The 11963-nt window shown below is 53.3% G+C and overlaps 3 protein-coding genes across 3 annotated transcripts; all 3 read right to left on the bottom strand.

The window, feature by feature from the left end:
• Nucleotides 1-308: 308 nt before the first annotated feature.
• Aud_010834 (uncharacterized protein) lies at nucleotides 309-3487 on the bottom strand (the record flags this gene model as incomplete). The annotated part of the gene is made up of 2 exons (XM_043295665.1): nucleotides 309-3165; nucleotides 3246-3487. 2 exons carry the CDS (start codon nucleotides 3485-3487, stop codon nucleotides 309-311), a joined length of 3099 nt encoding a protein of 1032 aa, XP_043151600.1.
• A 703-nt stretch (nucleotides 3488-4190) lies between these two features.
• ireA (bifunctional endoribonuclease/protein kinase IRE1) lies at nucleotides 4191-7686 on the bottom strand (the record flags this gene model as incomplete). Its single annotated transcript, XM_043295664.1, has 2 exons — nucleotides 4191-4647; nucleotides 4703-7686. 2 exons carry the CDS (start codon nucleotides 7684-7686, stop codon nucleotides 4191-4193), a joined length of 3441 nt encoding a protein of 1146 aa, XP_043151599.1.
• Nucleotides 7687-9306: 1620 nt separating this feature from the next.
• Nucleotides 9307-10831, bottom strand: Aud_010832 (glycoside hydrolase family 76 protein; the record flags this gene model as incomplete). Its single annotated transcript, XM_043295663.1, has 3 exons — nucleotides 9307-9888; nucleotides 9962-10656; nucleotides 10735-10831. 3 exons carry the CDS (start codon nucleotides 10829-10831, stop codon nucleotides 9307-9309), a joined length of 1374 nt encoding a protein of 457 aa, XP_043151598.1.
• Between the last annotated feature and the right edge of the window lie 1132 nt (nucleotides 10832-11963).

Raw genomic sequence — 11963 nt, 5'->3', positions numbered from 1 at the left:
TGGTCATCAGTCTCGTAGTAGCTCAAAGATCCGGTTACTGGACGCCTTGTGTTCTTGGTCAGGCTCACAAGAGCCGGTTAACAATATCAATGATTGGGCTCTCAAGTCACAAGTCAATTGTACAGAATTATCATCATTATGGTGAGGAGCACCAAGTAGATATCAATCTAAGAACGAATAGTTCCATAGTCCCAGTCCGATAAAACCAACCCCGCCTACCAAACAACACACGAAATGGTTACAAAGTATGCTTGAACGCATGACATGCTAAAGAAAGAAAAACAACTAGACCATCGGCGAGGCCCAGATTACTTCTTTCGCGCAGCGCGCAGTTTCCCCACCGTCCCACTAGACATGATATCCCCATGATCTGCACTGCTATGGCTCTCGTTATCGCTGTTGTCCTTGTCGCTCTCACTCTCACTGTCACTCGAACTGGAGCTGGAGCTGGAGCTTGACTCGCTGTCATCGGAATCGTCGTCCGACGGAGGCGAGAAGATATTCCGCGGCCGTTTCGGCGCGGCGCTGATTTTCTTCTTCGCTTGCTGCGCCTTCTCCGCGGACTCTTTCTTCTTGTCGACGAGCAACGTCTTAAGCGTGGCGCGACTGCGACTCCCGTTGATCGGTTGGCCCCAGGATTGCGATGCCGGCTGCGAGGGTGCAGGAGACCGCGCGTTACCTTGCGACGAAGGAGTTGCGCTGCGGCGGAGGAGGTCGGCCTTGCTCTTGGCGGGTTTGTCGGTGCCGGGCTGGGACTCGGCCTCCGCGTCGGTGTCGTCATCATCTTCGTTTTCGGATTCAGAGTGCTCAGAGGATTCTTCGGAGGAGGATGAAGAGGTGGAGGACACGTCTACTGGCTCGGAGGCGGGGGATTTCTTCGTGCCATTCGCCTTGGCCTTGGGGAGGTCCCCACGCTGGATCTTCGTCACAGGAGGCAGCTTGGCGTCCTCAGCGGAGCTCTCTGGAGGTTCGTTCGGAGTGCCCTTCGGCTCTTCTTCAGTCGGACGGGGTTTAGGTGCTGTAGGAGTAGCAGTCGAATCTGATCCCTTCTTGGCCTCTGCTGCCTTCTTAGTCGATCCTTTGCCTTCGGCCGTTGTAGGAATAGTAGATGGCTCTGTCGTCTTCTTTGCTTCGGCTGCCTTTTTCGCGGAGCTATTCCGTTCAGCAGCTGGGGTCGACTTCTTCGCACCGCCCTTCGCCTTTGATGCGGTATCCGCCTTGAGTGTGCTTGCATCTCCGTTAGGCTTGGACGAGTCCGCCTTCAGTTGCTTATCATCCTGCGTAGAAGCACCCATTTCTGCCTCCATTATGGCAATTTCTTCCCGCTTCGCCCGTAAATCCGCCCGAGCTCGCTCAAGCCTGTCTCTCTCGCTGGAGCGGTTCCGTTTCTCGAGTTTCTGCACCCGTTCCAGTTTGCCCAAGAGCTCTTCCAGGTTGCGCACGTATGCCGGACCCCTTTTCTGCTCCTTGGCCGCTCTAATCATCGCCTCAACTTCGTCCCTGTCCTTGTGATGCTTCTCGAATTTCTGATTTGCTTCTCGCATCAACTGTTCCACCCGTTCCTGAGGAACACCGGTAGGGAACACCATCTTGCTCGGTGTCGATGACTTCTTTCCGTGCTCAGAGCCTGGTGTCCCCTTGGGTTTCGTCTGCGGAGTCGACTTGGGAATCGGCGTCGAGGCCGTAATGACCACATCCTCTCCTTCGGCAAAAGACACAGACCGGCGTTGCGCCGACTTGTCGGCAGGCGAGTCCTTCCGTAAAGCCGAATGCAGTTGCTTCACTCGATCCAGACCAGGTGTTTGCTTAGATGGTGTAGAATCGTTTTCCACCAAGGATGCACGGCGGATCGTAGGCGCTTTGCTTGAAAAGAGGGGAGTTCCCGATATCGACGTGGTCAACTCCTGGGACAACGGAAGCATCACTTGCGGTTTGCTAGGGGGGCTCCTTGTGATACCCAGCCCGAGACCAGGTTTCGCAGACTCGGTAGGTTTCTCAGAGAGACTTGACCGTCGGCCGATTCCAGAGAACGACGGTGCCCTCTCGTGTCTTCGGGCCAATGGACTGCTGACCGGTGGCTCGGACAGGGACTGGCTTGGATTGTTCTCCTTGTCCGACGATCCAGGGCTTCTGGGCTCCAAACGAGGCTCCTTGTTAGGCTCATCTGCCTCCATGCTCTTCTTTCTCTTGCGTTGTCGAACCGCGGCCATCTCCCCCCGAGAGGAACTCTCTTTGCGCCCATTCACCACCGGCTCCTCCGTCTGCTTGGCTTCCTTCATCCCTGCAACATCGCCGTCATTCATCGCCACATCTCCGTCTTTGTCCAAATTATCAGATTCCTCTTCCTCCTCATCCAACTCGCGTTCCGGCTGAGAGATGTCTGTTTCTATTTCCTCCTCCTCATCCAATTGGCGTTCCAGCCGAGACGGCGCTTGTCTCGGACTCAAGGGCGATTCTGACCCGCTGCGCGCACGCTCCGTTCGATTCGACGAGGGAAAGTCCGGCTCCGCGACAAACTGTGAGATCGACCGCGTGGCAGGAACCTGTTTCGAGATGGAGCCGCGTTTCGCGGGGGATGTCTTCGTCTTGGGCGTCGGGGTCCGCTCCCGTTCCGGTGAAGGCGACTCCCCCAGCTCCTGACTCTCCATGCGCTTGTGCTGTGGTGTAGCCGCAACAACTCCACCCTGGGGATCCTGTGAGCCGTTCTCATGCACAGGCGACTCGCCCCACCGCGGAGGCGACATAGGGATTTCCTCATGCTCCACGGACGAAAGTGGCACGTCGCTGCGACGCTCGCGCTGGTCCGCGGTTGCTGCAGGTGTAGCAACCCCATTCACCTGGACACTGGGTGTATCGCGTTCTGAAAACGACTGAGACTCCTCGGCGATAGTAGGAATCTTGCGCAGATTCGCCTGCACCGCCTCCTTCTTGATCTTGATCTGGCGCTCAAACTCCTGCGCGGCGGCATCCCAGTCCTGCGTGACGGAGGGGAACCGTACAGGCGCATAGGGCGCCGGCTTCTGAATCACACGAACTGTACCGCGCTGGTCGGCGCCATCGGTGCGAGCCCGACCATTATCCACAAACACATCGGCGACGGTCAACTCGGCATCGAGATCATCGGAGTCGTGCTTGTCGTCGACAAGTTTCTTGATCTCCAGGGGCCTAGTCGCGATATCCGTAAGCGCTGCTCGACAACACCATACCTCTTTCAAATTCAATCTGGGGGAACGGATGGAACTCACTCAGCACCCGGCCGCAGCTTCGCCCACTTCTCCCGGATCATGCCCGCCAATCCACCCATCGTCACCTCCTCAGGGTTCTCCAGGACCAACAGGAAGGAAGCCGGCTTCCCCGCTGTCGGTCCAGAGTTCTGACTCGAAGCATCGCGATCACGGTCACCGAGGAACGAGCGGATCGAAAATGATGAAGAGGACTGGGTCTGTTCGCGGGGGTAGACCTTGACCGTGAGACGTAGGAAAACCATTCCGGGGAACAGGTATAGGGAGATGGAAATCGCTATGCAAAAGTATCACAGAGTATCATAATAATGCGAGCACAGGTTGTAAATTAGGTACTGCGTAGGTTCTCGAGACAGCGGACAGTCGAAAGAGGCGATGTGAAGATTTTCCGTCAGTGTTGTAGAGCGCGGAAATGGCGGATTGAATTGCTCAATAGCTGGATCAATGAATGTGTAGCAGGAAGAGTAACACAACGGAGCGATTAGAGAATATTCAACATTAAAGAATGAGCAACACAAAGGATGGTGTCTGGGGAAGACACAGCAGCGTGAGAAGCGACATAGAAAACGCGGTGACCCACGCGACTGAATATGGGCCACTTTAAAAAGGTACCGCCATCGTGTTGCATCATTTGGTTGGCTCCACTGTTCTGCACCAGCCACCAAGATTTACCAGAAATGAACTATAGGGTCACCCTCGACACAAATGTGACAGATGTCGAATGCTGCAGAGACGGATATCGTGCAGCGATTGATACTAGGTATTGTGGAGATTTTTAGGCCATCATTGGTCAGCGGCTTTGTGACATGTCTCCATGCAAACAAACCGCAGGCGAGGCTGCCGCCATTTACCTTAAAGTCTGCAACCATCATGAACAATCGAGTCTTATATATTCAGTAAATGTCTAAGTATATATCAAATACTCCAAAATCATCGAAAACGCCCAATCTACTCAACCGGAGTAAAATATCGTTTGAACCGGTCAATCTTCGTCAACCGCAGCTCCACGATGACCGAGTGGCAGCTCATCAAAAGACTGGGGAACCGAACGGTCCAAAAATTCAGATATCCCTCTGGCAAGCCGCCAATATGTGCCTTGAGATGTGTCGGCATGTCGTTATAATGATTGCGCTTGTTACGTAGCGCCCGGAGGAGGTCCAACATCTTCGAGCCCGTATACTTGCGCTGCTTGCCGAGATTGTCCTTGAAGTCCTTGGGCAGAAGACGTAGGAAATCCATCTCAGGCCCCATCACACGACAAGCCACAGATTCGAGACACAAAAGAGCATCCGAAGGAGGGTCCCGTGGCTCAAACTCGAAATGATCCGATACGTCGCACAGGAAGCTGAGACGGTCGGACGGGTTCCAGAAAAAGGGATGCATCAGAACGGCACTAGCATCTGGTCTGGGACAAGTCAGCAAATGCGTGCGGAAGACAGGAGCAGAGGAACAAAGCTAACCGTTTGCGAGGGTCAAGAGATAACATTGATCGGATTAGGTCGTCTGCTTCAAAAGCGTAATCGCCTAGGCGCTGGAGTTCGTCCAGGTTGAAGTTGCCCTTGACAATATTCGCCTCCCGCATGAACTTCCCGTTCTTATCGAAGGGGTGGCTACCTCGCGTCAACACGTAATAGAAAACGCAGCCCAGGGAGAAGATGTCGATAGCGCGAGTTGCTCGTCTGTTGGTTTGCGGATCCACCACTGCGGGCTCAGACGACTCGGTATGCTGAGACTCCCCGCCTTGGATGGCCGAGCGGTTGTCGTCGTCTACCAGCAATTCCGGAGCTCGCCAACCAGACGTACCTGCGGCATGCGCTGTAGTTGCGCGGAAAGAGCTCTGATTATCGTCAAGCTTCTTGCATAGACCGAAGTCAGAGATGAGCAGTCGCAGGAACCTCGAGCCTGTGCGTCCTCGAGGCATAGCCACCAGAATATTCTGCGGCTTCAGGTCTCGATGCACAATCTTGAGTGAATGCAGGTATCGAACACCAGCAATGATCTGACGCAGGATATCTGGCAAATCCAAGCCACCCTGAGCCAGCTGGGGATAATCACCCGGACGTTCAATCAAGTCCTGGAGAGACGCAGGGCACAGTTCCAAAGCGATGTAAAGGAAACCGGCCGCTTGCTCGCGACAGAAATAGCGAATGACGTTGTTATGATCGTCACTCTCCTGCAACAGTCCAACTTCATGAGAGGCAATGTCATAGAACTCAACTAACATCCGTTTGACGGCGACATCCCGACCATCGAAGGATCCACGGTACACGACCGTTCCGTGGCTGCCATGACCGAGAACAACGTCGCTGTATACCTTGAGTCGACCAATCTGAAGGACACCGTCCATTTCGACAACTTCAGTGGACACGGTCCGCACTAACTGGACATCCGGCTCCAGACGGGACTGAGGCTGCAGGTTGTTCACTTGGTCTACAACTCGGTCTGCCTGGTCCTTTGATTCACCATCCGAATCAGGCTTCTTTCCGCGTCTGTGACTCTTACCGCCCCGTCTACCTCGGCGGGCCTTTTTCTTAGGCTTCTCGGGTGACCCGGCCTGGTCCAGTTCCTCAACATCGTCGTCACTGTCAGGGCCGCGGGAGGGTTCTCGAATTTTCACTCGAGGGGTGGAATCAGGGCCAACGGCACTCCGGGCTCGTTTCGGTTTCGGGGTTACATCGCGTTCTTGTTGCTCTTCAGGCATCTCGACCTCGACCGTGAGGTTCGACATCCGTCTGCTGGGACTGGAATCACTCTTAAAAGGAGTGTTTCCGACAATAGGAGTGGAGGGAGTCGACAGCGGTGGCTGAGCGTAGGAAGCGATAATGTTCTTGACGTCCAGTTTCTGTTTGGCGAGTTCCTGTATGTTGTGTGAATTGAAGTAGATGAAGACACCAAAGAACAACAGTAGGATGGTCACGAAGATATCAACAGCGTTATCCCAGCCCTTTCGGATAATTGTGCTGTGCCGCAGGGCAGGTGGTAGTGCCAATTCCGAGGGGCTGCGCATTATTTCTCTGGGGGTATCATTAGCTAGCTCTAAGGGGGATGGCCCCGAGATCCTAGGGATATTGCGGGCGATCCGGGGACCATTCAGCGAGTGAACTCCAGCCAGCGCATCACGCTGTTGACTAGTTGACAAGCTGGTCAGGGCCTGGCCGTGACGCAGGTAGTCTTTCTCGTAGCACTGAGCCATTTTGGCCCGCCCTGTCACCAGAGGGTAAGTCTCCTCGGACATTGCAAACCAACCGCCGGCCGAAGTGCAGTCAACAAACACCCTCGTATCTCTGTCATCCAACGAGCCGTAATCTGGATCAGGGGGCTGCAGGGGCTGCGATAGAAGCACAAGCGGAGTGGCTGCTTCGGGTGATTCGACGTTTATGGGGCGTGCAACATCGAAAACACGAACTACCGGAGACGAAAAACGCTGAGTGTAGCGAGGACGGTCCATTCGTGAGTGATCAAATCCCAACACCACTCCATCATGCATGCTATAAATATGGCTCTGATCCATCGTCCGGAAGTACTGGCTCTGAAGATCCATGTCACGATTGTTGGCCGTCCATTCGGAGTACTTTAACGTGCAAATCGGATCACCTGTCTCTGTATTTTGTATCGCGACGGCATACTCAACACGACCAAGCACCAGGGTGCCGGAAGGCGTATCGCACTCCTCAGCTTCCAGGTCAAACCCGTCCACCTTGCGGCACCCGTGCCCAGAGGTAATAGGACCTCTGGAGCTGAAAACTCGTAAGATATTTCCAGTCCGTGCATCCACAGTATATAGTGTTGTCTCCTTCCGGGCCGTGTAGGTAACGGCCGGGTCGGTCCCCGAGTAGGGAGTCTGCTCCACCAATTCCTTGACGGTCAACCCCAACTTCTGCAGCCCCGCATCCGGGCCGGGGCTATATATATACAGACTGCCATCTTGACTCGGCTCGACAATCCAGAGAAAATCATCCTCAGGCTGAGCCCGATCGAAGCTCGACCGGTTGGCTCGATGGTAGATGCTCTCGACCATGGGGCTGCTCGGGACCTCCAGGGCCCAGCGGGCTGCGCCGGTCTTGCGATCGCGTGCGTGAATGGAACCGTCGACGGTCGCCAGTAGGACAAAGTCCTCAACCTCCCAGTCCTGCAGAGACCGCGCGTGAAGCTGCGGTGCCAGGCCGGCAGACGAACTGCTGGCCTGGGCAGGACGGGCTCGAACGGCGCGGCCGGGGCCCGCCAGAGCCATGGTTGCAAGGGCGCTCGCATCGTTGGATTTCACGTTTATAGTGGGAAGGGGGTTATGGTCGAAAGAACGATGACTCGGAGGGAGAGGAACGGATAAGGTCGAGGGAAGGTCATCATGTTCCTGCAGCTGCTGCGGAGCAACAAGAATAGGGAGCAGAAGTAGGGCGACGCTGGCGGGGAGGGTCGTACGGGCGCCAGGCAGCCGCCACCGCATAGTGAAAAGCTACAACGTCGGCAAAACGATGAGGCTTTGCAAGTAATCAATCACTGTAGGATGAAGATGAGGATTTCATCGGACACTTCTCAAAGGGAAGGGGAGAAGATCACGACGGATGATGAGAAACCAGGCCAGAGAGAAGAGTGTGGAAATGTGTGGTTCGGACGGAGAGTGCGGAGGGGGCGCCGTGGTACTAAAACGGGACGCTTCAGGCGTTCAGGAACCAATAGTGATGAGATACTAGTGGGTGGAGGGGTACGAAGGAACGATCTGGCCTCGATGGAGGAGACTGGAGATCGACTATAAAGGTTTATTCTCCTCGTAGCTGAGCCCCGAACCTGTTGGCATGGGAAGAAAGAGAGGCAATATATGGATATAGGAATGAACGGAGAGATCAAAAAGCGCGAGTGTGCGAAATAAAAAGTCCCCGTAGCGAGAATTCAAGGAGAAGGAATGAATCGACTAAGGGGGGAGTTAGGGGCACTAAAGTACTGAAATAACGCGAGGCAGACCAATATAATAGGCCATTTCACCCCAAGAATTCGCAATAATATACTACATATATTCCTTAGTCTACTCCGTATTTCTTGTGACACCGATGGAAGACGACAGAAAGGGCTGAGTCGTGTGCAAGGGCGAGTCTCGACTGGCGCCGGCCGCCGGAGAAATGTCGCACTGCCTCCGTGCTTTACATAGCCCGCTGTCACCTTTCAAAACAGTAATTGATCACCGACACAGACATGCTCAAAGCAACATGTATTCATGGCTTGCTCAAGCCTGCGTCAAGTAGATAGATTTTCTGTCCAATAGCTGCGTACTCCGTAAGGTAGGTGGAAAGATAAAGGTACCTCTCATGAGCAGCCTCGTGGGAGACGTGTGACTTGGGAAAATCCATGTTACAATACACCCATTCCTTTCAAGGTGTGAGTGGGGCAACTCTCTAGCACGCAATGCTGATTGATCGAAAGATGAAACCTAGCCCCTCGCCGGTAATGATACTGTACTGAAGTCCTTTGGGAAGGGAAGGAAGGAATTAGCCTAGATGAGGAAGCAGCCTAGATATTCATATTACTGGAATTGTCTTCAACCGCAATTTAGAAGGTGGAAGGGTGTTCACTATTGCCGGGATAGCCTAAATAGGCGGTTTTTTTAAATGTCTAGCAACCCTTTTTTCTGCAAGATAGAGATTTCCATCATCAGGGGTTTCATTAGCATAGCATGACAAAGTTGATCTTCTTGTGAGTCCATAGAGACGAGCGGAAGATATATTTACTGTATGAGAGCCACCACATACCCTGGACACACGCAAACATTGTATGTGTTACTCATAAGACGCTAAGACGGTGTTCCATATTGGGAAAAAAAGTCATAATCAAAGAAGAATGAAATTGTCAAGATCTTTCGCTGCTCCGGACACCTCAACTCCTATCGCAGAGAAGCCTAGATCGGAGGTCATACAAGTCCACTAGAATACAAATAGTAACAAGCAACCGTAGCACAAAAGAGAGCGGATAGAAGGACAATGCGGGTCCACATACCCTCCTGCTCAGATGCCGAACATCCGCAGCTATATACAGATCATGATCGCGTAACATGGATGCGGATCGCTGGACGTCTTTATCTCCCATAGACCATCCAGGTCACCGCTGCGATCCAACAACTGAGGAAGACCACAGTCACAATTCCTGCACCAGCACGATCCCCCGTCGTGACTGGTTGTGGTTGAGGGGGGGCTTGCTCTGTCCCTGTGCCCGCGCTCGCGTTACTCCTACTCGTACCTCCAGTGTCTGCGGTCAACGGCCCCTGAGCCTGCACCCTGTGCGCAATCATCGTAGACGAAAAGACGCTCAAAGCGCTCATCTGCGCCTCTAATGAACTGGTTCCATCAAAGGTGTCCTGATGCCAACGCCGCCCGCAGAGAGTCTGATTCGTGCCGCCAGAACACTGTTTGGCTGCGGCAAGTGCCGACTGCTGGATCTTTGGGACGATCTCGGACGATGTGTAGGGGGCAATGGTAGTCATAAATGTCAACCAGGAGGACAGGAAGCCCTTAAAACAGTCCTGGTTGCGATCACACTTCATGTTCGGCTCGCAGGCAATCTCAGACATGACCATGCCGTCCTGGAAGGGGAAGAACCGCGAGAACGTGGTGCCGAGTAAGCCATCAAGACCCTTCTTCCATTTGTCGCCTCCATTCGTCTATGTCTTGTCAGTCCGGTCTCCTTATTTCATAACACTATGACAAGGTCTCGAGTGAGGGTGCGGAACGTACGTAATTATACATATAAGCGGCACCACTGACATAGGTGCCATAGTTATACGTCCATTGAAGGTCCCCATGGTCCGTACACTCAGTCTCGGTCGTAGTGGTATCGGCGATGGTCCAGTCCGACTCCCTGAGCAACGGGGTCGTCGCAGACCAATCCCATATTCTCTCTGCCCACTGCGAGTATGTCTCATTGTTGGTATACCGCGCGAGTCGTGCGGCAAGCTGGAAGAGACCACCATTCGAGATGGCGTTTTTGGTCCGGTAGCCGTCCTGGTAGGTAGAGATTTGCCAGCGCAGGCCACCGTGACAGGTGGACGTGTCCCAGCGCGGCACCTGGGTGTTGAACACACCCTGCGCAAGCGACACCCACGACGGCTGGCCATCTTCCTCGGGGTAGTTGAGCTCCGCCGCAGTCATAGCGGCCAATCCCCAGAAGACTTGGTCGTCGTTGCCGAGGTAGTTACTGTAGTTCGAAGGGAAGTAATCGTTGTTGCCCTTCTGAAAGAGCATACCCTGAGTGGTGACTTCGTTGTACGACGTGTCGCCGGTCCAGTACCAGTACTGAATTAAAGTCATGAACATGGCGCCGCCTTCCCACCACGTATCCGGCAATTTTCCAGGAATCTGGCCAGTCTGGTTGCCGGTGTAGTTACTCATCATGTTGAAGGCCGTTGTCGCAGCCGCGGTTTTGATCGATTCTGCGGTCCGCCCACTTGATTAGCAATTGCGAAAACAGACCATAGCAAGCTTGGACTCAGATGAGGCGATATACATACGAACGTCATTGATGTCAAGCTCGAGCGCGGTGACCGCTCCTTGACCGGCAAGGATGACAGCCACCAAGCTTGTCCACATCCGCCGCGATAGATTCATTGTCGGAGATCACCAGGAATTAAAATCCAGCAAGAGACTGGAAAGATCGGGGCATCGAATCAAGATCAGTAAGAGCGCATGAGGCACCGGCAAACGAGCGCAATAATTCGCGAGACGGGCTCGTCAGATGAAGAATGCCAGGAATGTCCGGAGAAGGTAGGTACTAGGTAGACTACTAAGCACTAAAGAGTAGCCATGCGACGTCACTGCGGAGCCGGAAAAAATTTAAAATAATAGAAAAAGGTACAAAGATCGGCGACCGAGGAAAGATGAGACGATTCAAGGCACAAGGGACGGAGGGGTGGACAAACGAGGGAGAACGACGAATTCTCACAAAAGCTGATAAGCAGAGGTTGGAAGAAAGGATGGGAAGAAAAAGAGAACTGAGCGCAGGTGGTCCAAGGGTGGATGGATTGAAGGGATTGATTACTAGTTAAGTTAGTTATTACGATTGTCAATGTCAGGACGAAGACGGGATTAATTGTAAATCAGATGCTTCATTCGCTGAATGCAGGGAATCCACCACGACATCACCCTCGGGTAGCAGCTAAGACAGTAAGCCTACAGAGTATGGAGTACGGAGTAACATGGTAGCAATCTACTTTTAATATGCACAGCCAGGATGGACAGAGTAGTGAGACCCTATCCAGTAAGTGGAAGTAAGGATGGTCCTAATATTACGACGAGAATGGCACGACATCCAACTGATTATTAGACAGTTATCCCGATAGACAGAAAACCGAAAGGGCATGGAAACAAGCCTTTGGGACTCAGGGTCTTGGTCCTTTGAAGAGAAAATCCCCACTCGAAGCAAAATCAACCCGCATTCGGACTGCCTGGGTCAGGGACTGTGACGGATCTCCGCTGGAAAAAGAACGCGCAATGTGCCCCAGCAGCCTGGTCCTCCAGGCTCTCACTGGCTCCAACGTCGGAAGGGCAGTGGAACCTGAGATCGCCTTGGCTAACTACTACATACTGTACAAAATAGGCAAGCGATCCTTATGCTTCAAATACCTCTCTCAGGAGCCCCAGAATTGAGGTAATTTGTGCACCTTATATCAAGTAAAACGTTGGATAGAAACTCTATTATGAACTATTACTCATAATGGCTATCAACTGCGGAGTAGGAGCG

Source organism: Aspergillus udagawae, assembly GCF_001078395.1.
Source record: "Aspergillus udagawae IFM 46973 DNA, scaffold_9, whole genome shotgun sequence".
Taxonomy (NCBI): domain Eukaryota; kingdom Fungi; phylum Ascomycota; class Eurotiomycetes; order Eurotiales; family Aspergillaceae; genus Aspergillus; species Aspergillus udagawae.
The sequence above is the reverse complement of the archived record's forward strand: the minus strand, read 5'-3'. Positions and strand labels throughout refer to the sequence as shown.